We start from the raw sequence: 25,667 nt of genomic DNA, 5'->3' as shown, positions 1-25,667 counted from the left end.
GCGGCCGATCTGGCACTCCGCCGTCAATCCGGCGAATACCTCCCGGTGCTGGTCAGCTACCCGCGGACTCCAGTAGAATGTCCATTCGAGCTGTCCACCTGGGTCCTCAGAGTCACACCAAACCTGGCGCGCCTCATGCCTCTGAAGATCTCGATGCCGATGGTGCAGTGTTCGGGCATCCCATGAACGACCTGGCTTGAGTTCCGCTTCCTCTTGAGGTCCTCCAGAAGCTTGCCCTTCCAGCGGAGGCCTCTTCTTCAGCAGCTCCTCAAAGAGGATGCGGCTGCGGGAGTCACCGATCAGTACGATGCGGACCGGGCGCTGCCGCCGCGCGTACAGCCGCCGCAGGCAGGTGGTCACCTGACTCGCCGTCAGCACCTCGTCGCCGCAACTGGCCAGCGAGGCGGCCTCCGACTCCCAGGCCCGTCGTGCCTCGGAGATGCTGAAGACGCTGCTGCACCGGTCGTCGCTGGACGCAGCTACGTCGCCTGGGCACACAGAGATACGGTGGTTGGTGTCAAAGTGGCAGCAACGAAGCACCTTACCGCGCTTCGTCTTTCCTCCGAGAGCCTCAGGCGCGCCCGGAAACCCGTTTTACAGGCATCGCCTGATGGACCGCTCGAGTCATTACAAGAGTCCTCTTTAAGCAGTGTAATGCAATGCAATGCACGGAAAGAAAATGCTTAGTGTCTGAAAACTTCATATTCGTGAAAATCAGGATCATGTGACAGCACAGACAGGAAATTGTACCGGAAATTATGTATTTGCCAAATCCACCCGTTACCAACCCGCTGCCTCATCATATACAGGAAATGATTCATTTACCCAATCCACCCACTATCAACCCCCTGCTTTATCAGTTACACTCACACGGTATTGTTCTTTATCAGGCCACTACCCAACTAAGTCCATTTTTTGTAACACTTTGGTTGTAGATTATGGAAAAGTTTTGGGAAAGCGAATTCCAGATTTACCCTGTTCGGTTCGTAACGGCAAAAGTAGGGTGAATGAGGCTACTTATGTCTCACAGAAACGCGCCTGTGGCATTGCGCAGTATGTCTTGAAGTAGTTAACTCACACTCACATTTCGTAAACGTCTTACTCATCGTGCCTGTACCTTAACTGTACCCATTACCAAAATTGTCCCCAAATCCGTACCCAACCCATCCCATCCCGTTCGAGCACCCATGGGGTTACCCCAACCTTGAAGTCCTTTCAACACCCTCAGCAGCAAGCGTCCACAGAGGAGGGGGGGGGGGGGGGGGGAGCAGAGAAGGAAACAAGGCACGGCACAGGTTGCGTCGAAGTCGGGTTGCACATATCTGAAAGTGGGAATATCTGAAAAGTTGCACATATCTGAAAGTTGGATGTGCAATGTGTAATGTGTGTAAAATGTGCAAAAATGTAAGAAAGTGTAGTTGAGTAATAACCTGACCCCTTGCCGACGGCCAGTAGCTTTACATTAAATCTGGGCGGTCCTGTTTTGGCGATACTTTAAATATACATTATATATATATATATAATATATAATATATACATATGTACATATATATACATATATATATATATATTATATATATATATATTCATTAGAAACGGCCATTTTGCGTTGCTGCACGTTCATGTGCACACTTGTCAATTAAAATTAATGTGCCAATCCGCCAATCAATCCGCCAATAATAGTCTCTGCTGACATTTTCGAAACATACTCCTCAGTACTTTCCTGTCGAACGATTATCTCACCTGATCGATGCGTCATGTGCGTGATAACAATGATGATAACGGCTGCCACGGGAATCGATCTGAAGGCGGGGTTAAGCCATTACTCCGATGCCGATACGGTTTCGTCGGCGCTTTCCCTCCTCACTCAGGCATCTTTGATCGACTGCATGTGTCATCATCCATTGCATGCATGCCCATCCAAAAGAGTACCTGCAGAACACTAGTGGTACAGCGTGACGGCAGATGCAGCTCTAACGTAAGTGTTACAGCGGCCGCAGTGCAGGACCCTCTCAGCCGCTCGGCCACCGCGGCCGCGACAGGCTGCCGGGGGCCGCGGCCAGCGCGCTGGTGTTGAGCGTGCGGGCGGGATAGTAGGCGGGAGCTGGCTAATGTGAAAGGCGTCAGAGAACGCCCATGTGCTGGCCAGTGAGTGTTTGCTCACTTTGGCGAGCGCCGCTTTGAAGCGCTCACGTTCCCCTCCCCTTGCCCCGTGCGAGGGACGCAGCCGCGCGGGCCAGGAGAGGGGGCAGTAACAAAGGAAAGACTCGGACAGCCGCCGGCGCGGCGACGAACTGTGTGGAGCGCTGTGACGATCAAATACAGGATCAAACGATCAAATACAGGAGTGGTTCTGGACGTACCGTGCGTACCAGCTGGAGGCGAAACACCAGAACAGCAGAACTCACAAATGCGTGTCATCGGCCCGGTTGCGGATGGCTGCAGGGGTCAGTTAGTGTGACGACCTGCCTTAATGGTTGGATACGCTAAATATGTCATGGTTTGATTACGTCATCGTAAAAAACACCACATAGGTTGAGAGCCTATTCACGACCGCTTGCCCGGAAATTGTGCTCACGAACGCCAGATATGCGCGACTCAACAATCACATTTTCTTGCCCTTGATCGCCGCGTGACGAATGCAATGGCAGGACCTGAAAGGCGTTAATATGGTGGAATGGATGCCTCCGTGACCTTGAGTTATTCCCCCCGAAATAGTCTGCACGTCTTCGCGAACGTATAGCTCAGAAACTAGTGGGATTTAGGCCCTCCAAATGATTTTCAAGACGCCTATTTCAGTTCAAAACTCCACACAAACGTGGAACACTCCTTCTAACAACAAATATGGAACACTCCCTTTAACAGCAGCAGACAGCAGCGGCGGTAGCAGCACAAAGCTGGGCAGTGGTCGTGGCGGCGGTGTAACGCTGGAAAACAGCATAGACCGCTAGGCACTGGACGGCGGCGGTAGGTACTGGCACTTCATGATCCACCAGCGGCCGAAAGTGCTGCACAGCTGACTTGACGCCGAGGCAAACTGCTTTGGTTCCACCTGCAGATCCAGGGCGTCTACTATATCTGGGTATGTGGCCAGCACCGCGGTGTGATTTAGCCGCTCCTGGCATAGGGTGGAGCGCAGCCACCCTCAGACGACGAAGAAGACTGAAAGCCCGCCCTGCCCTGCACGATATTGCTGGAGAGGCCAGAATCAAACGCAGTAGCGAGGCAGCGGCTCCTGCTCCTGCTCCTGCTCCTGCAGTAGCGAGCCAGCTCCTGCGCGCAGGCCCTCGTCACCCAGCAGGGCCACCACGTCGTCAAGGGTGTCGAGCGGGGCGAGGTCAGTGGTGTTTTTCTCTGGCCTGACGCCACATGCGCCAACATCTGGCGGTGGAGGCCAAGTCGCTCCAGGTGGAGGCTACAGAAGATGGCGGTTGCCACCAAGGCGTTCTCTTCCGCCGTGAGGAGTGCTCTCTCGGCCGTGATCAGGAAGGGCTCATCTGAGCCGAACCCACCGCCAAAGCCGGCCAGACAGCCGACGGCTTCGCCGTGCACCTGGCGGTGGCGGTCTTTGGGACAGGCAGGCTGGTGCGGCTCGGCGTCCTCGTCCAAACGCCGAGGCGGTCGCATCGGGCGTCGTAAGTCCACTAAGTAAGCCCACGCACGTAAGTCCATAAGTCCACTCCTAGGCGTTCTCTCCGCCCAAAGGCGGACGTCCGCTCCTCCCAAAGGCGTTTCGAAACGGTCACTCTGGGACAGGATGACATCCAAGAGCGCACGACCCTCAGGTTGGCAGACACCGACTGCACCTGTCCCAGTATAGTGCGCATGGCGGGTGTCGTCACTTGAAGCACGAACAACGTCACGCGCAAGCTGAAGAAAAGCCCAAACTCTCAGAGGGTTCTGCCAAAGCCGCTAGCAGAAGCTGCGACCCTCGGACGCACCTTAGCATCATCCGCGAGTTCTCCCACGCTGGTCACCAGAGGCTCGAAGCCCTTGACCACGGAGGTCAGGCGCGCCTCGCTGCAGGTCCATCGAGTGGGGTGCAAGGGATGCAGAGACGTCTGGGCCCCGGCGTGCTCCAGCGCCACCATTCTCCTCGACGACTCGCGGAAAAAGAACGGCCAAGCTCCTGGATGGCGTCGTGAGTCTCGCGCACGCCACTCAGCACCTCCTGGCAGACCAGGCTCAGGCTGTGGGCCGTGCAGTGAGCGAACACAGCGTGAGTTCCTCCACCTCAGGGCCTGTGCTGTCAGCCGGCTGGTTGCGGCCGAGTGGCCGGGAGCAGCACTGCTGCGGCGGTTGTGCTGGTCCGGTGTGAAACATCGGTATCCATTGGCATTGGCACCAAGGTGATGCCGGCCCGTACTAACAGGGGAACGCGTCCGGAGAGGGACGGGTCACCAGGAACGAGAAACACTTCGTCGTTAAGTAGCACGGTATATTGTGCTCTTAGTTTTTTCCTTCTTTGAATTAGAGCTCCTTCGACCACAAATGATCATTTCAGGGCTATGGGGAAAAAGGGAAATGGTTAACATTGGGGCAGACTTGTATGCGCCTGGGGGGGGGGGGAGGATGATGTCAACCGTCGAGCTTTAGCACGCGCATGCGCGCCGGTACCCGGTCGCGGTTCCCCTTCCAACGAGGCTCTCGGCCCACTCGTGCATGACGATGCAGCCTGCCCGAACAAGTGGGGTGCCGCGAGGATACGGGATGAAGCAAGATAGAGGGTAAGAGGGTCGGATGTGTAAGCGGCTCTCCACACAATTTCAAAGGACAGTGACTATGACGTCCTTCCTATGTCTGTTCGCCTCCCCGGACCTCAGCCGCGATGGTAACACCAGAGAGCGATGGTCGACATTAACACCATCAACACTGCCCACCGTATACAACGTGAGAACAAACTTTAAACACATACAATTATTACAGAATACCACACAGAATACCACATATATGTGCCCTTCGTAACTACGCACGTTCGAGCCACCTGGCGGTGACTCGCTCGTCATAGTGTTGGCATCGCGCCGCTAGAGCAGCACTGGCCACTAATTCCGTCCATCGGGAGCTGGAGGCCAGTGAGGGTATCCTGGATGACACGGAAGAGTGCCTCGGGAGTGAATGGGTAGCCTAAGAAAGTCCAATGAACGTCTCCCTGGCGTCTCAACCGCCCGTGACGAACCGCAGGCCGATGGCCACGTGCTCGCGTCCTGTCACGCCTGTCGTCTCGTCCACCACGGTGGCCAAGGTTCCAGCCGCGCCCGCATCATCTACCACCCTCCTAATCACGGCGGTCGCCAGCTGCCTCTACAGCTCCACCAGCGCCTCCAGACTGGGAAAGCACATCCGGCCCGCTCTGCGCCGGGCGACCCGGCGCCCCAGCACGGGATCGCGCTGGGCCACGGTCGTCAAAAACCAGATGACGTTTCCGGCCTCCTCGTCCCGGCGGCAGAGGGCCAGGCCCTGCTTTGAGCGGAACGATGGCGTCAAATATCCGCCGCGGAGTGTGCCGCGCCTCCCCCTGCTCCTCCCCTTGCCGGCGCCGGCGAGCGCTACCACGCCGCTTGGTCCGCTAGCCGTAGTCAGGCTTTGTACGGCCAGTTGGTGGCAGGCGCTGGCTTTGTGGGTTCGAGAGCGCTTCAGCGCCCGCTTCCACGCACTAAATCCTCGGGCTGGGACGACAGCGTCACGCTTTGTGACGCTGCCCTGAGGCCCATAGCTCTTGGGTGCCACGCATCTTTGGCAGAAGACGCCCTTCGAATGTGAGTTGTGCTCCAGCCGAGGGTGACGGCGCCGCCACTCGGGTTGGAAGGTGCACCGGTGTCGTGGCAGTGCTGGGGCGTCGCCAGATGTCTCGGCGCGGTCGGCGGAAGGCCTGGTGACTCAGGATCTGATGGCTCGACTCGCTCAGTGATAGGATCAGATGGAGCAGGTGGAAGTGTATGATGCTCCAATTAAAACCAGAGATGTGCCATACATTTAATAATAAAGGGTTTACCTTTATACATATCCAAGTGAGCTTATTTGTTTATGCTATACAAAAATTGACAAACCTATGGAGGTTGATTAATTTTCCATCACCTAGACAACGGACCCTCTGAGTTTCTCACACGACAAAGAATTTATCTATTTTTTGTTTGGGCATGAGCGCTTGTTCATATAACATGATGTCAGATCAAGGAACTGTGATGAACAACACCATGCAACATTTCAAGCAAATGAATTTGGACAGCAGAGACACAACCCAAATGTTTGGTTCATACAAAATATAATGTGTTCATTGTGAAACTGAAAGAATGTTATGAAGGCTACAGTCCACTCCAGGATATATGTTCACATAGAAATGATGAGGCTTTATACTGAGAAACACAGAATACACACAGCTAGGCACCCAAAATGAGAAGAAAAAAATTAACCTGACAGACCAGTACACTGGAATCAATGTCTGCCAGCCAGATCTAGCCTTCCCTGTCAGACAACAAAAAAGCCTACAGATATCTAGTACATCTTTGTCATTTGCCTGTCCCCCAGACATGAGCACTTGTGTTTGATAAAGTGTTATAGATATGTGGGAAAAGTCACTAGCATCACATAAGCCTGATCATTGGGGCCACACATTTTGTGCTTATATTGACTGTAAGTGTTTGCAACATATTCAGGAAACCTTTAGCTATGCCTGAAAGAAGTAATGTATGTCTTCATGTGTAAATGACCAGAAATATTTCTGTACATATATATATATATATATATATATATATATATATATATATATATATATATATATGTATATATATAATATTTGTATGTACATATAACATAACTATAAATATAACTATATATACTCCATAGTGAGAGCCCTCAGGACATAACACACTCTAGAACCTGGTATCACTGCAGGAATGTTAGGCACTGATACTAAAATAACTTTGAATATTTTTCTCTAACATTCAGGTGTCCATCTCAATTTCCAGGAATGACAAGCAGTGTTCTATCATACAGGACCTATTTCCTACTGTTCCGCTAAGCCTGAAACAGCCACAGCAGCAATTGCTCATATTGAGCAGGCCATACTGATGTGAGAAGTGATTGCTATATGCTTTTAAGGATGTGAAGAACTGTACTTCTTGGCAGGTTGTACTTACTGTTTGTTAAAGAAAAATCTGATGCTTGGGCATTTTGACTCTCTCCATCATGTCACTCATTTACAATGTCTGAGACCTTGCTATCAATAGAACTGCAGGTGCAGAGGATGTCCTGGAATGAATCACAACCATTAGGCACCCGAGTACAGAGTTATGATGCTATCATAAATATGGGCTCTTAAGCAGGAAAAAATGCCTGCAGGGATAGCAAAGCATGCACATGGCAAGGGGACCAGCATGATTGTCTATCTGTCAAGGCATTCCGGTGCAGGTGGGGGCACCTCTGACCATGGCGGGGCAGGAAGCTATCCGGGTATTCTTCAAGTACTTCACCTTTTTTAGAAGAAGAAAAATCTCCACCGCGAGCGTTTTACGCGCAGTGCGGCACGGGCTCAACCAGCTCGCGTTAGCAGGATTGCCCAACTTTGAAATCACACAATCCAAACGACACCTTTAGCACCAAAATAAAGAGCGGGGGCAATAACATTATACACTACGTCGTTTCGACCCACTGCTACTCACAATGCTCGCATGATTGCCCTATCATCTTCAAGAAATAACCCATCTGATAATATAATAATTTCGGCCACAAACAGGTCATATGATTTTTAACACGCAGCCGACGACTTATAGCATGTACTAAAAGGGCAACATAAGCACCAATTACGTACATTCGAGCAATTAAGAAAAGTATCCCAGTTCTTCACATTCGTGTCTCGAATTGATATTTCCAAACAGACAGCACAGAGAAAAACCCAACAATGTCGGCGGAACTGAAGCATTTCCAGCAGTCTTAAAAACGGACCAAGCCACGGGAACCAAACACCGAAGCCAAGCCAACGTTTTTCGGTGCGGTACATTGACGTATATTAGCGCAGTGCATCTCATACACGAGTCCGGATAATGTGATTCACACTTATTAGGACCAAACACATCGTGACGACATTGTCGCTTAAACTACAACACTTGGATTCAATTAATATGACTACTCCGTTTGCCGTGACATGCTGCCATCATGCCGTGCAGAGGGACTATCGTAGTACCCTCTTAAGTAGTGCACCTCTTGTACAGTTCCAACGAGCAATGCTTGAAATCGCTCTGACATCCAGAGACATTACTCTGCCGAGATAATATGCCAACAGCCACCCTAAGGAAACGGATCAAGCCTCGGGAAACGAAGACTGAAGCAAGGCCAGCGTTTTCGGTACGGTACATATACGTCTGTTAGCGTAGTGCACCTCCACACACGAGTCCGGATAATGCAATTCACACCCTTAGAACTGAACACGTCGTGCTGACAATGTCGATGGAACTGCAAGACTTCGGTCCGATGAATAAGACTCATGCATTGCCGTGAGATGCTGCAATCATGTCGTGCAGAGGGACTGTCGTAGCACCCCCTTAAAGTAGTGCACCTCTTGTACAATTCCAACGAGCAAGGCTTGAAATCGCTCTGACATCCAGAGACGTACTCTGCCGAGATATTATGCCAACAGCCACCCTAAGGAAACGGATCAAGCCCCAGGAAACGAAGACTGAAGCAAGGCCAGCGTTTCGGTACGGTACATATACGTCTATTAGCGTAGTGCGCCTTACACACGAGTCCGGATCATGCGATTCACACTTATTAGGACCAAACACATCTTGCTGATGATGTCGGTGGATATGCCAGACCACGGTCCGATGAACAAGACTCATGCATTGCCGTCAGATGTTGCCATCATTGGCGGACGGACTGCAGTAGCACCCTCTTCAAGTAGTACACCTCTGGTATAATTCCAATTGGCGGGACCTAAAAACCGCTCTGACATCCCAAGACATACTCTACCGAGATAATATGCCAATAAAAATCCTAAGGATACGGACCAAGCCTTGGAACCGAAGACTGAAGCTAGGCCAGCGTTTTCGGTACGGCACATATGCGTCTATTAGCGCAGTGCACCTCACGCACGAGTCCGGATCAGGCGATTCACACTTATGGAAATTAAACACATCGTGCTGACAATGGCGGTGGAACTGCGAAACTTCGGTCCGATGAATAAGACTGATGCATTGCCGTGAGATGCTGCCGTCATGTGCGGACAGGCTGTAGTAGCACCCTCTTAAAGTAGTACACCTCTTGTATAATTCCGATTGGCGAGACCTAAAAACCACTCTGAAAGGCAAAGACACACCCCGCCGAGATAACATCCCGACACGAACCCTGAGGAACAAAGCCAAGCCCCGGGAACCGAGGACCGAAACAAAGGCAACGGTTTAGGTACGGTATATATACGTTTAGTCGTGCGGTGCACCTGAAACAAGAGCCCTTACAACGCGATTCACACTAAGTAGAAATAAACACATTGTGCCGACAATGTCGGTTGAGCTGCAATGGTTTGATTCAATGAATAAGACTCATGCACTGTCGTGGGATGTCACCATCATGTGCGGACAGACTGTAGTAGCATCTTCTTAAAGTAGTGCGCCTCTTGCATAATTCGTTGGCGAGACCTAAAAACGGCTTTGTCATCCAAAGACACACTGTACCGAAATAACGTGTCAACAGCAATTCTAAGGGAACGGACCAAGCCCCGGAAACCGAAGACCGAAGCGAGGCCAACGTTTTCGGTACGGCACATATATATTTATAAGCGCAGCGTACCTTATACCATCGTCAGCAAGATGTGTTTAGTCCTAATAAGTGTGAATCGCATGATCCGGACTCGTGTGTGAGGTGCACTACGCTAACAGACGTATATGTACCGTACCGAAAACGCTGGGCCTTGCTTCAGTCTTCGTTTCCCGGGGCTTGGTCCGTTTGCTTAGCGTGGCTGTTGGCATATTATCTCGGCAGAGTACGTCTTTGGATGTCAGAGCGGTTTCTAGGTCTCGCCAATTGGAATTATACAAGAGGTGTACTACTTGAAGAGGGTGCTACTGCAGTCCGTCCGCCAATGATGGCAACATCTGACGGCAATGCATGAGTCTTATTCATCGGACCGAAGTCTTGCATATCCACCGACATCATCAGCAAGATGTGTTTGGTCCTAATACGTGTGAATCGCATGATCCGGACTCGTGTATGAGGTGCACTACGCTAACAGACGTATATGTACCGTACCGAAAACGCTGGCCTTGCTTCAGTCTTCGTTTCCCGGGGCTTGGTCCGTTTTCTTAGGGTGGCTGTTGGCATATTATCTCGGCAGAGTATGTCTCTGGATTTCAGAGCGATTTCAGGCCTTGCTCGTTGGAATTGTACAAGAGGTGCACTACTTTAAGAAGGTGCTACGACAGTCCCTCTGCACGACATGATGGCGGCATCTCACGGCAATGCATGAGTCTTATTCATCGGACCGACGTCTTGCATTTCCATCGACATTGTCAGCACGACGCGTTTATTTCTAATAAGTGTGAATCGCATTGTCCGGGCTCGTGTGTGAGGTGCACTACGCTAACAGACGTATATGTACCGTACCGAAAGCGCTGGCCTTGCTTCAGCCTTCGTTTCCCGGGGCTTGGTCCGTTTGCTTAGGGTGGCTGTTGGCATATTATCTCGGCAGAGTACGTCGTTGGATGTCAGAGCGGTTTCTAGGTCTCGCCAATTGGAATTATACAAGAGGTGTACTACTTGAAGAATGTGCTACTGCAGTCCGTCCGCCAATGACGGCAACATCTGACGACAATGCATAAGTCTTATTCATCGGACCGAAGTCTTGCATATCCACCGACATCGTCAGCAAGATGTGTTTAGTCCTAATAAGTGTGAATCGCATGATCCGGACTCGCGTGTGAGGTGCACTGCGCTAACAGACGTATATGTACCGTACCGAAAACGCTGGCCTTGCTTCAGTCTTCGTTTCCCGGGGCTTGGTCCGTTTGCTTAGCGTGGCTGTTGGCATATTATCTCGGCAGAGAACGTCTTTGGATGTCAGAGGGGTTTCTAGGTCTCGCCAATTGGAATTATACAAGAGGTGTACTACTTGAAGAGGGTGCTACTGCAGTCCGTCCGCCAATGGTGGCAACATCTGACGGCAATGCATGAGTCTTATTCATCGGACCGAAGTCTTGCATATCCACCGACATCATCAGCAAGATGTGTTTGGTCCTAATAAGTGTGAATCGCATGATCCGGACTCGTGTATAAGGTGCACTACGCTAATAGACGTAAATGTACCGTACCGAAAACGCTGGCCTTGCTTCAGTCCTCGTTTCCCGGGGCGTGATCCGTTTCCTTAGGGTGGCTGTTGGCATAATATCTCGGCAGAGTATGTCTCTTGATGTCAGAGCGATTTCAAGCCTTGCTCGTTGGAATTGTGCAAGAGGTGCACTACTTTAAGAGGGTGCTACGACAGTCCCTCTGCACGACATGATTGCAGCATCTCACGGCAATGCATGAGTCTTATTCATCGGACCGAAGTCTTGCAGTTCCATCGACATTGTCAGCACGACGTGTTCAGTTCTAAGGGTGTGAATTGCATTATCCGGACTCGTGTGTGAGGTGCACTACGCTAACAGACGTATATGTACCGTACCGAAAACGCTGGCCTTGCTTCAGTCTTCGTTTCCCGAGGCTTGATCCGTTTCCTTAGGGTGGCTGTTGGCATATTATCTCGGCAGAGTATGTCTCTGGATGTCAGAGCGGTTTCAAGCATTGCTCGTTGGAATTGTACAGGAGGTGCACTACTTTAAGAGGGTACTACGACAGTCTCTCTGCACATGATTGCAGCATGTCACGGCAAACGGAGAAGTCATATTAATTGAACCCAAGTGTTGTAGTTTAAGCGACAATGCCGTCACGATGTGTTTGGTCCTAATAAGTGTGAATCACATTATCCGGACTCGTGTATGAGATGCACTGCGCTAATAGACGTCAATGTACCGCACCGAAAACGTTGGCTTGGCTTCGGTGTTTGGTTCCCGTGGCTTGGTCCGTTTTTTAAGACTGCTGGAAATGCTTCAGTTCCGCCGACATTGTTGGGTTTTTTTCTGTGCTGTCTGTTTGGAAACATCAATTCGAGACACGAATGTGAAGAACTGGGATACTTTTCTTAATTGCTCGAATGTACATAATTTGGTGCTTATGTTGCCCTTTAAGTACATGCTATAAGTCGTCGGCTGTCCGCGTGTTAAAAATCATATGACCTGTTTGTGGCCGAAATTATTATATTATCAGATTGTTATTTCTTGAAGATGATAGGCAATCATGCGAGCATTGTGAGTAGCAGTGGTCGAAACGCCGTAGTGAATGAGGTTAATTGCCTGCTCATTACTTTTGGTGCTAAAGATGTCGTTTGGATTGTATGATTTCAAAGTCGGGCAATCCTGCTAACGCGAGCTGGTTGAGCCCGTGCCGCACTGCGCGTAAAACGCTCGCGGTGGAGATTTTTCTTCTTCTAAAAAAGGTGAAGTACTTGAAGAAAACCGCTATCCGTTGCCCACATAAGCTTATGTATAGCTGCTTTAATTCCCAGGTGAGCACCCCCTAGTAGTTAACCAGGTATTCTGTGCGCCAATATGCAAAATACGTGTGCTCACTTCTTTTACAACCAAAATTAGGTCCGTGCCTTATGTGTGACTTCAAACTGACGTATTCACCTACCGTCACGCCTCGCACCCACGGACGCAACACCCCCCTCAACCCCCGCCGAATAGTGGCGAGGATGAAAACAAGTGACCTCTTTTTTCGCGGCAGCGAAATTTTTTTCCAGATTACTAGAGACTTTTAGCCTAGGATGTCTGCGGATATTTGGTGGTATCTTGTGTTTTTTAACAATCTACCTGGCCTTGACGAGGCTTAGGCGAACGGGACGAGATGTGGAACTGGGATCTTAGCTTTGATGGCCAATTTGAGAAGATAATAGCTGGAATGATTGTCGGGTTGTGCATGGATTCTTCTCCTACCTTGCTCCAGCTCTAAATGCCGACATATATTCCCCAGGTTGAATGAGATATTGATGTGCCAGGTGCCACGAACTAGGTACCCACGCTCAAGGCTATCTAGCCCACGCTGTACCGCCTTGCTGCCAATGGAGAGGTGGCCGATGAACGCGGAGCCCCTGAGCAAATGGTTAGGTGATTGCCTAGCGGGGGCACAGCCAGAACCTTGGCAAGGTGTCGGGGGGGGGGGGGGGGGTACACAGAGTTGAGTGTAGTGTCTATGTATTGTTGCAATGAAAATCATTCACATTTCCCTATATTGTACACCTGGAGCAACCGCGTCGAAGCCTCCAGCAAGGGTCGAGCGCTGGGGTCTGCGCCTGCAACCGTACGATGTCGAAATCGTCTACCGACCTGGGAAGGACATCCCAGCCTTCGTCTTGACTTCTGCTGTACCAAAAACCATGACTCTCGAAGAGATCCAGACCTACACTACAAGAGATGGAGCTCTTCAGAAGGTCCTCGAGCTGCTGAAGTCGAACCAGTGGCACACCGTCACTCAGAGACCTCAAGAAGCCGGTCAAGACGACGTCGACTAGGACGCCCTGAGATGCTTCGCAGCCATCCATGGAGATCTGACTGTCTTGGAAGACAACACCATCATCCCTCGTGGAAACTGGCTGGTCATCCCCGCTGCGCTGTAAAGCAAGGCCGTCGCCCTGGCCCATCAAGGACACCAAGGCATCGCGAAGAATTCCTGAGAGAGAAAGTGTGGTTCCCACGCATCCATACACGAGTGGAAGCCACCATCAAGACCTGCACTGCATGCCAAGTCACCGAACCAGTTAGGCAGAAGAAACCTCTTCGGATGTCGCCGCTCCCAACTGGACCATGGGAGGAGCTGTCTGCTGACTTCTGTGCACCCGTCCCATCGGGCGAATATCTCCTTGCTGTAATCGACGACTACTCGAGATTCCCGGTTGTGCAACAAAACCAACGTCTGCTCGTGCCATCATCCCCATCCTGGACGACATCTTCCCGATGTTCGGGATTCCCGATGTCATGAGAACAGACAACGGACCTCCGTTCAATGGACATGAATTCGCTCAGCTCACAATCGGCTTCAAGCACTTCAAGATCACACCGTTGTGGCCAAGAGCTAACGGAGAAGCAGAACATTTCATGAGAACACTATCAAAAGCTGTGAAAGCTGTTGTCGTCGAGCAACGCCCCGACCAAGCAGGAAATGAACAACTTTCCACGAAACTACCGATCAAGACCGCACACTTCTTCTCAGAAGAGCCCGACTAAGCCCGACTTCACTGCACGGTCGCGCAGTGAAGACCATGCTGCCGTCTCCGATGACGGCACATCCGGATGATGGAAAACTCCGCGAGACGGACACAGCCGCGAAGAATAAGATGAAAGAACAAGCTGACCGTGGAGCCAAGACAACGAATCTTCAAATCGGAGACCAAGTTCTGATCCCCGAATTCAAGAAGGGAAAGCTGACACCTCGGTTCTGCCCAGCGCCGTACGAAGTGACCGGAATCCAAGGCACCATGGTCACCGCATCACGTGAATGTCACCAGGTGACGAGAAACGCGTCGGCATTTAAAGAGTGCCCGCACCTTCATGGACAGGACACTGATCGCTCCGAAGAAGAGGACGAAGAACAGGCGATGGATGACATCCTCGAGTCCATGCGGCGCCACACCCCTACTCTCCGCGCCGCTGTTGCGTCCTCCCACGCCACGACCTCGTCCCCGGCGCTAGTGTGTCCTCCGACCATGCGTCACTGCGCGCGGCGCCAGCCCGTGTGGACGAAGGACTGTGCGCAGGCAATCATCTGAAGAAGGGGAGGCATGTAGTGTCTATGTACTGTTGCAATGAAAATAGTTCACATTCCCCTGTAATCATACCCTCCCGGGCTACCATATGAAATGAGCCCGTGTTGACCTTGGAATAATAAACAACTTCCCAACCGACCTTTACCGCGCGTTTTAATCGTTCGCAACGAACCAGACAATACGCGAGCTGATCCAGCTCCATAAACACCACATTGAGAAAGGGTTGCCGCCCAAAATAGTTGGATATGTCCTTTTGGTTAATGAGGGTATGTTTTTCTTTGCTATTTTTTCATTTTGTCCTTCTTTTACTGGAATTGAAGCCAGGTGCTGCTGTTATCCTCTGATAAATCCTGCTTGAATCTTATAGACAGTAAAGTGAAGACATCATGCGTTAAACGATTGCATAGAGTTTATCACCAGAGCTCTCCATACAAATGGTTCAGAAGACTCTAAGTCGATAGAACTAAAATGCTTCGTCACAATTCTTAGATGGGCTCTACAGAAATGTTAGGGACCGCACGAATGTAGATTGTAGATGGCAATGTGGCAGCAATAGTTACTAACGTGGACAAGCCACGTTTGGCTGGAAATGTCGGGTCATTCAGTCAGAATCGATCAGTTGGACAAATCATGCAACGTAGTTTTAAACATGCTTGCTTGCAAACTTTAATAAATGAGAGGCTCGACGCCAGGAGCTGCAGTCTCCACAGGCCGCGCAGCGTCCGCTCGTGGCCCGTAGCCAACGGGTGCAGAAAAATGATAACGCATCTGGAAGAAGTACCTCTGAACGCTTTAGGACGTCAAATGGTAGACGTAGGCGGTAGTTCGGGCATGTACTTGACTGGCGCCATTTTAGGTTAATGGTGGGCGCGGATTGGTATTTAAAGCGCCGCAAATTGGTATTGGAATTTGGTGGTGGAACTGGAGAGTAAAGGGAAGAATTCATATTTCTCGTGCCACTGAAGCCGTTAATTTGCCCAGAGGACAATCTCAAAGCTGGAAAATTATACGCCCAGTTTAATCTTTGAATTGTACGAATTGGGTTTGAATGATGTCAGTTATCATTATATCTTTCTCAGCAGACATGAGATTGCCTTGCTCGTTTTTTAGGCAATTTTGATCCACTATATTGAACACTGAGACCCTGAATTTTTTCCGGGTAAGGATCCCCTTGCGTAGAACAGTACGGAACACATATATGTTGTTTCCAGTCAAGGGCTGAAGGGCCATTCCGTTCCACCGGCGGGTGTCTTCCGGCTGCTATCCTGGCACCAGAGGGTGAGATCCACTTGTCGATCTAGAGGGCCTTAGAGGGTTACATCATATCACATTGGTCCACTCTCTGATGCGGGAGGCCTTCTGACCCGCACAGTTGGCCCCGGACCCACGTATAAATAATCATTAACGCAGCATTTCTGATCACTACAGGTGGTCCAATAACTGCACCACAGACTTAAGTTCAGCCTAACGGGCCCATGCTGGAACTGTGCTGGGGGACCCACCGTTCGGTACTGGGGGTCTTGAGTGGCACAGGACCCTTCTTAATGTAAACACTCAACACAAGTTCGCATGTCTCCCTTCATTGTCAGAGGGCCCCGACCAACGCAAGAGGTCCTCTGTCATTCGGGTTGCCATCCCCGTTCCTGTGAGCAAATGTTCCCATGGCCGACTCGAGGCCCATGGTCGTGCCAATACCCTGTAACGCACTGGGCCCCTGACCGGTACAGGAACCTCCCACTTTTGCAGTGGCCCGGACCGACGCAAATCATGGGCCCCGCCTTGTTCCTGCTTCGGAAATAGGCCCCAAAAACTAACACCGACGCGGAATCGACTGTTTGTTGATTATGATCTCTGGCTAAAACCGAGGAACGCTCCGTCTGAGGGGTCTCCAATCAGTACAAGAGATCTTTTAACTGACCTTTGAGATCACAGCCTACGAGCGTGTGTCCTTAATGTGTCCCAAAGCCAACACGTCGAGCCCTTAAATCTTCCAGTCGGGACCTTAATCTTTGGTCTTAAGAGGCCCCTCGGGCCCTCTTCAGGCTCCCTTAAACACCGCTCCTGGCCGATTCCGGGCCGCTTGCCGACACAAGACCCTTGTTCGGCACTGTTGCCCTTGATAGATACAGGAGCCCTTCTTTTTGTCAGGGATCCCGAACATTGGAAATCGTGGGCCCCGGTCTCGTTCCCGCTTGGGAATTGGCTCCCTAGGCTAGGTCCATGGCTCGGACGGACATGGAGCCGACTATTTGGTTCCGTGATTAGGCCATATGTAATAGGGACAGAGAACTCCAGTAAGAAGGCCCTAATAGAAGTCCTCGAACTGATATTTCAGGTCACGGCACTACGGTTTCAGGGCCGGGCTCGATTTCAATCGGGCCATTGATCTTTGGCCCCAAGGGGCCCTTCGGGCCCCCCTTCGGACTTCCAAAAGCACGGCTCATGGTGACTCAGATAACTTGCTGACATAGAACTCCCCGCTATGCACTGCAGGCACCTGACCGGCACTCCTGGTTTCAGTGAGCCCAACAAATGCAAATCGCGAACTCAGTCTTGCTCGTCCTTGGGAAGTGGCACTGCAGGGCTCAGACCGACATGTAGCCGACTGTTCGGTGTTGGTGGCCTCTGGCCCAAATAGAGGTTCGCACTGTCCCAGGGGTTCCCAATCGATATGAGAAGTTATCTAGCTGACATTTGAGGTCACGGTGTTACTGATGGAAGGGCATCCGTGATGCTACCTACGACCAGTCATTCGAGCCGTGGCATCCAATCAAGAGGATAAAAAGCTTTCATGGCCCTCTGCTGGGCACAGGGACCCAGACCAAAGCAAACCGTGGCCCTCGGCCTTGCTCCTGTTTGGGAAATGAGCCCCCAGCGGTCAAATTAACAAGGAGCCAATTGTTCAGTGTTCGTGGTCTCTGGCTAACCGAGACACCCGGATTGTGTCAAGGGGCCCTCAAACGTTACAAGGGAACCTCTGACGGATGTTTCAGGCCGCGACCCTACGAGCGGCGATTCTTAATGTAATCTACAGCCAGTTCTTCGGGCCTTATGCCCTCCAACTGAGCCCTTGACCGCCAGTTTTGGTGGGCCGTCCGGGCCTCTCTTCGGGCCTCATTGAACACTGCCCCTGCCCGGTTCGGGGCCCCTTATCAGCGCAGAACCTTCTGTTGGGCACCGTGGGCCACTTGCGGATAAAGGGGCCCAACCGATGTGAATTGCTGACCCCGGCTCTGAAGCTGGTTCGGGCAATCGGACCGTCAGGTCCATGCCGACACGGAGCCGACTGTGCGGTACTGGTGGTGCCTGACTGACATATAGGCTTAAATCGACTCAGGTGGTCCCCGATCGGCGCAAAACGAGATCTTTCTGTCATCTGAGGGCCCGTCCCCGCAGGCCGGGTGCCCTCCCTCCAATCGGGCCTTTGACCGTTGGCCTCAATAGGCTCCTGCCTCTGGCCGACTCGAGGCCCCTTGCCGACACATCCCCTTGCTAGGCGCTGTGGGTCTCTGACTGACGCTGAGACCGCGACCAATGTAAATCACTGACTCCTGCCTAACTCCTGCTTGGGGAATGGGTCCTTAGGGTCACGCCAACACCAAGCCGGCTGTGCGTTATTCGTGATGCCTGACCGACATATAGGCCTTTATCGATTCATGGAGTCCATGATCAGCGCGCAGAGCCCTGTGGTTGGTATTCGAGTGCCGATCTCTGCGAGCCGGGCCCCTGAATATGAAATCCGAAATCCGACTGGTCTTTCCAGCTCTTTTTCGTAGATCCTGAGTTGCCCGAAGAGCCCCTCAGAAGCTAAGGAGGGTTGCAATTGTCCTCTGTGCTTCTCTTCCTGCTCCACTGGCGCCTAACGGCAAAGATAGTTGAGGGTGTTTTGTGGCTGGGGCTGATCCCGTAACCTTTCTGAAGTTTAAATATTTGCCACACAGAGGTTAACTGCAAGGAAACAAAAGACTTTCTCCTCGCCCACCCTCCCTGCCATCTGCGCACTGTGACATGCAGGCATGTTTTACATCACTTCGATCCAAGAATTCCGCTGCATCATTTGTTCTGGTTTCCAAAAGTGCCCCTACGTGGCAGTTTTTGCTTTCTCAGAGGTCGAAAAACGAAAATCTCTAATGCACCATTGCTGTATGGTGCATGGCCTCGCATTCAATGGCATTATTCACTCTGAATTGGAAGCTTTACTGGTGAATCCCAGTCAGCTAGAGCTCTCAGGGTTATCCTGAGTTATTTCGTAAGGAAAAATATTTAGCGGCCTGGAAACAACCATAAGCTTTGCGGAAAGATCATTGATTTGGTAGCCTTCTTCTTGCGTTGGTAGAAAATGTTGCATCTTACACCATAGATTGTGTTGATGTTAAGTTATTTTTGAGCCAATGAAACTGAACGAAAAATGTATTTCATTGTCTCAAAAATACACTTAATACTGACACAACCTCTGGTGTGTAAGGTGTCACATTCTCTGCTAACGAAAGAAAAAAGGATACCAAATTAGCCATCGGCAACATGAACTCGGTGTTTTTACTCTTCAGATCTTTAAAATTGTGTTTATGAGAAGGCTAAATAGGGGTTTTCCTTCTCCAACATTCACAGTCATCGAAAACAAATACAAGTATTGCAGTTAATCGTGACAATCGGTGGTGTATTAATGTTAAACAGACCTTAGTGCTGGAAGACACGGTTTTTCCCTACTATCATGTTTTCACTCGTTGCGTTCTAGTCACCTTGACATTGGTTATGGCCTATGGATGATTGATGAAGTTAAAGCAAGTGAACAGTTGCAGCTGATCCTTCAGCTGTTTCGCGCTGAAGGTTCTGTTCTTGGGTGGCCTGTTTGGATACCAAAACAGTACCACGCCTTTGTATGACCGCCACGTTTGCATTTATTTGAAGGAGAAACATGGGTGGCTGGGAAGCGGCAAAAAATATCAAAAATAGTGTAGGGCATAGCGATGCATGATTTAATCCTCCTTGAAGTTCGTGGCAGCCTGGAGCCGTGCATTGTGTGGTTATGTGTCAAAATGGAAGTTGCCTATGACATAATGCTGAAATGTTTGGGCCCGAGTGATGCTAGTGTAATACTGAACTGGGAATTCGGCAGAGCTGATCGCCTGGTACCCCAACTTTCTAAAACCTTTGTTCTGGTCTCAAGGCATTAATGGGATAGAAATAACCATACATGGTCATTCCCGGACTCCATACGGAAGGGAACATCCATTGCCTTAGATGTGCGCTGAGGTGAAATAAAAGTTTTGTTTGAACTTTGGTCAGCATGTTCTTATGGAGATCAAATTATGCATGCATGCATGCATGCACACACACACACACATGAACGCACGAACGAACGCACGCACGCACGCACGCATGCATGCATGCACAGCAGAGATCTCTTGCATTTATGATGGTATCCATCACAAATGAAGGAAATAGTCTAATGGTCCCTCATACTGGGTTGTCACCACACAAGGCAGCAAAACAAAAAAAGCAATCCTGACACATTGCATTCTGTGTTCTGAAGTGTAATGTTGTAAAGCATCAGCTAAAATGCAGCATTATATCGCTTAAAGTACTTTTGAGGGGACTGTCGTCAACAAGCAGCCATGGATAGAACGGATATCGTGCGCCGCAATGCGCAATGCCGGACAATGCTGTTTCGATGACAGTTTAAATGACTGGGAGCAGATACCGTTTTCGAGGTAGGAGATGTCTGATTACTAGACCTGATATGAATCTCCTTAGTCACATGTAAGTGGAAATTACCGCACCGCAAAATAAGTGCACGCCGTGTGCTCGAAAAGTGAATGGTGGAGCTAAACAGACAATTTCAGAATGAAATAACACACCACAACGCATGGAATACACTGTGAGACCCCACACCCGCTGCCGCTATTGCTTGAACTTTCGCCGCCGCTGCAAAACACCGACGCTCAGCCGGATGTTGTAACGCCACGGTAGGGGTAGTTCCGACCTGGTTGACGCGTGACCGATAAAGCCCCGACTGGTGCCTCGTCACCAGACACGTCACCCCAGAGACGGCCCCGGCCGTGTGAGGGGGTGGCACATGACCGATAAAGCTTGACTGGCGCCTCGTCACCAGACACGTCACCCCCAGAGACGGCCTCGGCCGGTGTGAGGGGTGGCACATGACCGTATAAAGCCCCCGACTGACGCCCCGTCACCAGACACGTCACCCCAGCGACAGCCTCGGCCGTTGTGAAGGGTGGCACATGACCGATAAAGCCCCGACTGACGCCTTGTCACCAGACACGTCACCCCAGAGACAGCCTCGGCCGTGTGAGGGGCGTCACATGACCGATGAAGTCCCGACCGGCGCCTCGTCACCAGACACGTGACCCCAGAGACAGCCTCGGCCGTGTGAGGTGTCACATGACCGATGAAGTCCCGACTGGCGCCTCGTCACCAGACACGTGACCCCAGAGACAGCCTCGGCCGTGTGAGGGGTGGCACATGACCGATAAAGCCCCGACTGACGCCTCGTCACCAGACACGTCACCCCAGAGACAGCCTCGGCCGTGTGAGGGGTGTCACATGACCGATGAAGCCCCGACTGGCGCCTCGTCACCAGACACGTCACCCCAGAGACGGCCCCGGCCGTGTGAGGGGTGTCACATGACCGATAAAGCCCCGACTGGCGCCTCGTCACCAGACACGTCACCCCAGAGACGGCCTCGGCCGTGTGTGAGGCGGCACATGACCTGGTTCTGCCCGCGGACCGTTTGTGGATAACATCTGGCAGGGTTGCGCTGCAATAGGGTGCTCGCTGTAACATCGAAGGCAACTTTTGCGTCACTCAGAGCAGCATCACATCAGAACAACATAGTCTTTTTATAGACCTGACGACAATCGATCGGATTCGTTCCTAGTTATCCCGCCCGTTTTTGTGCAGTTAAGATGTGTTACTAAATGAGACCCATATCTATCAAAGCTAAAGTGAAAAGGGCTTCTCTCTTTTTATCATGTCAACCTCGGTCATTTGCTATTCCAGTTTGCAAATGCTGGTAGAGCTTTCGAGGCATAGCTGCTGGATCTGGAGAATAAGTCGACTGCAGCGTCCCGCAGCCCTTTGAAGTCGTAGAAAGTGGCAATGTTAGTCTGCTTCCAACCGGAAGCAGAGTGCGAGTTGAGGCTCAAAGTCTGGCCGGAACCGACGACGCCAGTCGTTACCTCCAAGCATTGGTGCTGGAACCATTACTGTTCATCTTTCTCGTCAACGATTTACCAGAAGTTGCGAAGCGCGGTCAACATTTTAAATTTCGATACCAAGCGATCCGCTACTGAATTGTCTACAGATATGCAAAATTTGGCGGAGGCACGCAGCTCTGTTGGGAAACCCTTCTGGGAAAAATTTGAAGGGTCCGGTTGGACCTCACCCCGAGCGCGTGTTAAGACCTAAGCCCCTCTTGTCTCTGAAGCACACTCCCGTGAAAGTGGGGAAAGGTATGTCGAGGAGGGTATTTCAAAGTCACCTTGGCATACATGACGTCATACTAACGGCATTAAAATCCTGTCATTCTATGAGCCGTATGGCGATCAAGGCCAAAAATATAATTGTAGAGGTTGTTTATAACTTGTATACGTAAGCGCGGTTACCAGATATAGCGACCGTCAATTGGCTCTCAATCAATGTTGTGCAAGGTACGATGACATTAAACGAACCATGACGCATTGAGGAAAATATTTACTAAACGGAGAAATTTGCTTGCCTATTACGTCTTTTCTACTTAAAAGTATACCAATGGATATAGGTCAGCTTGTTTCATCATATTTAATGATTGATTCAATACTTTCAAATAAGAAGCATTCCCTTCAACACGTGCTCAGGTGGGGGTCAACTTGAACCCCCCGAAGGCTTTCCCAAGAAAATTAATTTAATAAGTAAACTTTTCCCAAGCCGCGCCAAATTTTGCATAGCAGTAGACAATTGTATGGTTAATCGTTTGACATAAGAAATTCAGACGTACCTTGTACGGTCGCTGAACTCCGGCAGGCCAAAATCAGGCCGTGAATTCTGCAAAGTCACTTTCCAGGGAATCGTTCAATCTGATGCAACAACGGAGTGTTAGACGAGACCATGCATCTCTGAGATGCTTTCTTAGGCAACAAAACAATTGAATAAGCAAGTTCAAGTGACCTAAGGTCAGTTTTAAAGGTCAGACCAAGGTTAAAGCCAATCTGTTGTATCACTCTAGGGCTTGCAGTATGGGATAGTTTCTGGCGTTCATTTCGAATTTATTGATAACAGAAACCGCACAATACATCTTCCATGCACTTCTCAAAGGTCAGAATACAAATGTCTGACAGGTTTTTTTTTTGGTATGCGCCTGACTACTGGCGACTCAAGTGGTAGATCTCATTGGGAACTCCTGGTTGTTCATGTTCAAGTTAACTTACATGGTCATTTCATTCACAACTTATTCAAACAAATTGCTTATTGATTTGGTTCAATTGCAAAAGTAATATGAGTGTAATATTAAAACGTAACAATACAGCGACCACATTCACAGTTAATCAACTATCCCGTCGCGTACACAATTTCGAGGAAACACAAATCACTGATCAAAATATAAATCGTCAAAACATGTTCAACAACGTGAAGCAGGCATTGCTTACACAACGGGGCCGTTTATATCGTCCAGCTTGGTGCGAAGCCCCTGGCAGGTGCGTGGTGAGTGTGATTCCTAGTTATGATGTCTTGTGAGGTTGTCTTGGGTGATGTTCCGGTCGGGTTCTTTTCTCGTGTGCTCTTTTGGAGCACTGTCAACCAAGTGCATCGTCAACCACCCTTTAAAGTGTGGTGGTGGTCACACCAACGTAGTTTGGTTGCTTTATGAGTTTGCGATCTCCTATGTCACACGAAACTGGTAAACTACGTTGGTTCACTTCGGGGGAGCCATATTTGGCCTTGAGATTATTTCTTATGATGAGTTGAGCGACCTTCCTGTTTCTGTAGTAGGTGGTGAGCGTTATATTGTCGCTGAACTGGCTTGACGTAGGCAGACGTTTGTTTGGTTTGCAGATGTTTGGTTAACTGGCTTGACATAGTCAGATATTATTTTCTTCAAGGATACGCTTGTCTGCTTTATAACTATCAAGCATTTGATTCTGATAGACAATTTTATTTTATTTGGCTGATGTTTGATGACGCCAGTTTTTTATCTCATATCGTGACATGAAGCTACGGACCTTATGGTTGATGGCTCTGTTGGAGTACCCATTGTTAACAAAGCTGTTTGATGTGCTGCAGCACACTGCGAAGTTGCGTCCAATCTGAGCGGAGTCTGAGCGGAGCTCTTCGGAGGTAGGAGGTGTTACGCGTGGCATTCTACTTTTTAAGATTCTCGATAAGATCTTGATTTTGTTCTCCTCTGACTTTTTAAGGCGGCATCCCTCACAGTTGGTCCCCACATGTTACGTGCAGTATCTCACCTTTTAAGATTTGCGAGAAGGTTCTTGACTCTTTCTTCTACTCTTTGGCGCACTTGACATGCTGGCCACCATTATGCCACGCGAATTTTGTCCATTTATTCTGATGTTCTTCTCGGTTGACTTTTAGGCGGCATCCCCATAACTGTGCCGCCACTATGCTACGCGCAGATTCACATTTTAGTTTCACTAATATCGCTTGCCCTCTTTTGGCAAGATAATTTTTTAATTATTTTTTTTTCGTATTTCAAACTCAAACTTGCTTCAACACCTAACTCTTGCGACGTTCCTCTTGCTGGCCGTCCGCGTAACTCGGAGTACGGCCCACCCCCCACCCCCCCCCCCCATTGCCCAGCAATATCATCATGGTCACCCAACGGATTCCTCACCAACATGAAACGGCAATCACGACATTCCCACAGCCCAGCTTGCATAACAGCAACAAGCGCCGTCACTGACTCAGTAATCTAGATGAAGTTCCTGTATGGTTTTTGAAGTTGCGTACTTGCACGTGACGTTGTGTCAGGCAAAATGTGTTGAATACTTTTACAAACACTATTCAGCGATGTAACAGGGCCATTTCGTCGGATAACCACGTGTATGAAATATGTAATTTTAGTTGTTCGAGTTAGCTGTGTGTGGGAATAATTAGCAGCCCACTGCGGGCCCGCAATAATCTGGAGATAGTGACTGCACTCACTAGTAACCAACATCGGAAGAGTAAACTTCCTTGGGAGAAATACGTTTACCGGTAATAATCATACTTGCTCGGATTAGTTATACGATGCCATTGTTAATGGTGACTGTTGGTTAATTGGCCCTCTGTCTTAATTCGCAAGTAATTATCATGGAGGCAATTCCGTGTCATAAGTCGACTAACCTGGAGCGATTGCAAAATGATGGCAAATACATTGGCTCATCGACAAAAGATGGGCTTTGACGAAAGACGTGCTTCCGTCCTAACATGGGCAGCAAACGTCGGCTACTGGGATTCCGCAATCAATGACAGAACAAAGTATCACACTGGCTCACGCATACCTGCCACCGGCCATATTAAGTAAAGGTTATAGGTTAAAGCAGGCCTATAATGTGGTCGCTACACTCAGACGGCTGCTCACGTACAGTGATCAGAGCCCTTTCATCATGAGCGGAACCGTTTAGCTATGCACCATGCATACCTCGGAATTTGTCCCCAATAAAAAGTGGCATCCTGGTGTAAGGCTCATCGCAGCAGCACCACGTAGCGCCCACTCTCTGCCGTTACTCAACCATGCCGACACCACCCGTCGGCCCGCCGGAATTTCTCATCGGCTCATAATATTCCATTGCTACCCACGAGGAGCCCTCGTCTATGTGACGCGCT

The 25,667-nt window shown here is 50.1% G+C and overlaps 2 protein-coding genes across 2 annotated transcripts in view; both read right to left on the bottom strand.

The window, feature by feature from the left end:
• The window catches only part of LOC119095199 (uncharacterized), an 8,417-nt gene extending 1,224 nt beyond the window's left edge, over positions 1 to 7,193 (bottom strand). The window contains exons 1-3 of the mRNA XM_037218072.1: positions 7,137 to 7,193; positions 1,744 to 1,802; positions 236 to 488 (exon numbers count right to left, since the gene is read on the bottom strand). Coding sequence (XP_037073967.1) covers positions 236 to 488; positions 1,744 to 1,759 — 269 coding nt within the window. The 5' untranslated portion in view covers positions 1,760 to 1,802; positions 7,137 to 7,193. The remainder of the gene's footprint in view (positions 1 to 235; positions 489 to 1,743; positions 1,803 to 7,136) is intronic.
• The window catches only part of LOC119095198 (MFS-type transporter SLC18B1-like), a 48,022-nt gene continuing 25,563 nt past the window's right edge, over positions 3,209 to 25,667 (bottom strand). Inside the window, exons 3-4 of the mRNA XM_037218071.1 lie at positions 3,513 to 3,552; positions 3,209 to 3,381 (exon numbers count right to left, since the gene is read on the bottom strand). Coding sequence (XP_037073966.1) covers positions 3,209 to 3,381; positions 3,513 to 3,552 — 213 coding nt within the window. The remainder of the gene's footprint in view (positions 3,382 to 3,512; positions 3,553 to 25,667) is intronic.

Source organism: Pollicipes pollicipes, unplaced genomic scaffold, assembly GCF_011947565.3.
Source record: "Pollicipes pollicipes isolate AB1234 unplaced genomic scaffold, Ppol_2.1 Scaffold_4219;HRSCAF=4965_pilon_pilon_pilon, whole genome shotgun sequence".
NCBI lineage: Eukaryota > Metazoa > Arthropoda > Thecostraca > Pollicipedomorpha > Pollicipedidae > Pollicipes > Pollicipes pollicipes.
The sequence above is the reverse complement of the archived record's forward strand: the minus strand, read 5'-3'. Positions and strand labels throughout refer to the sequence as shown.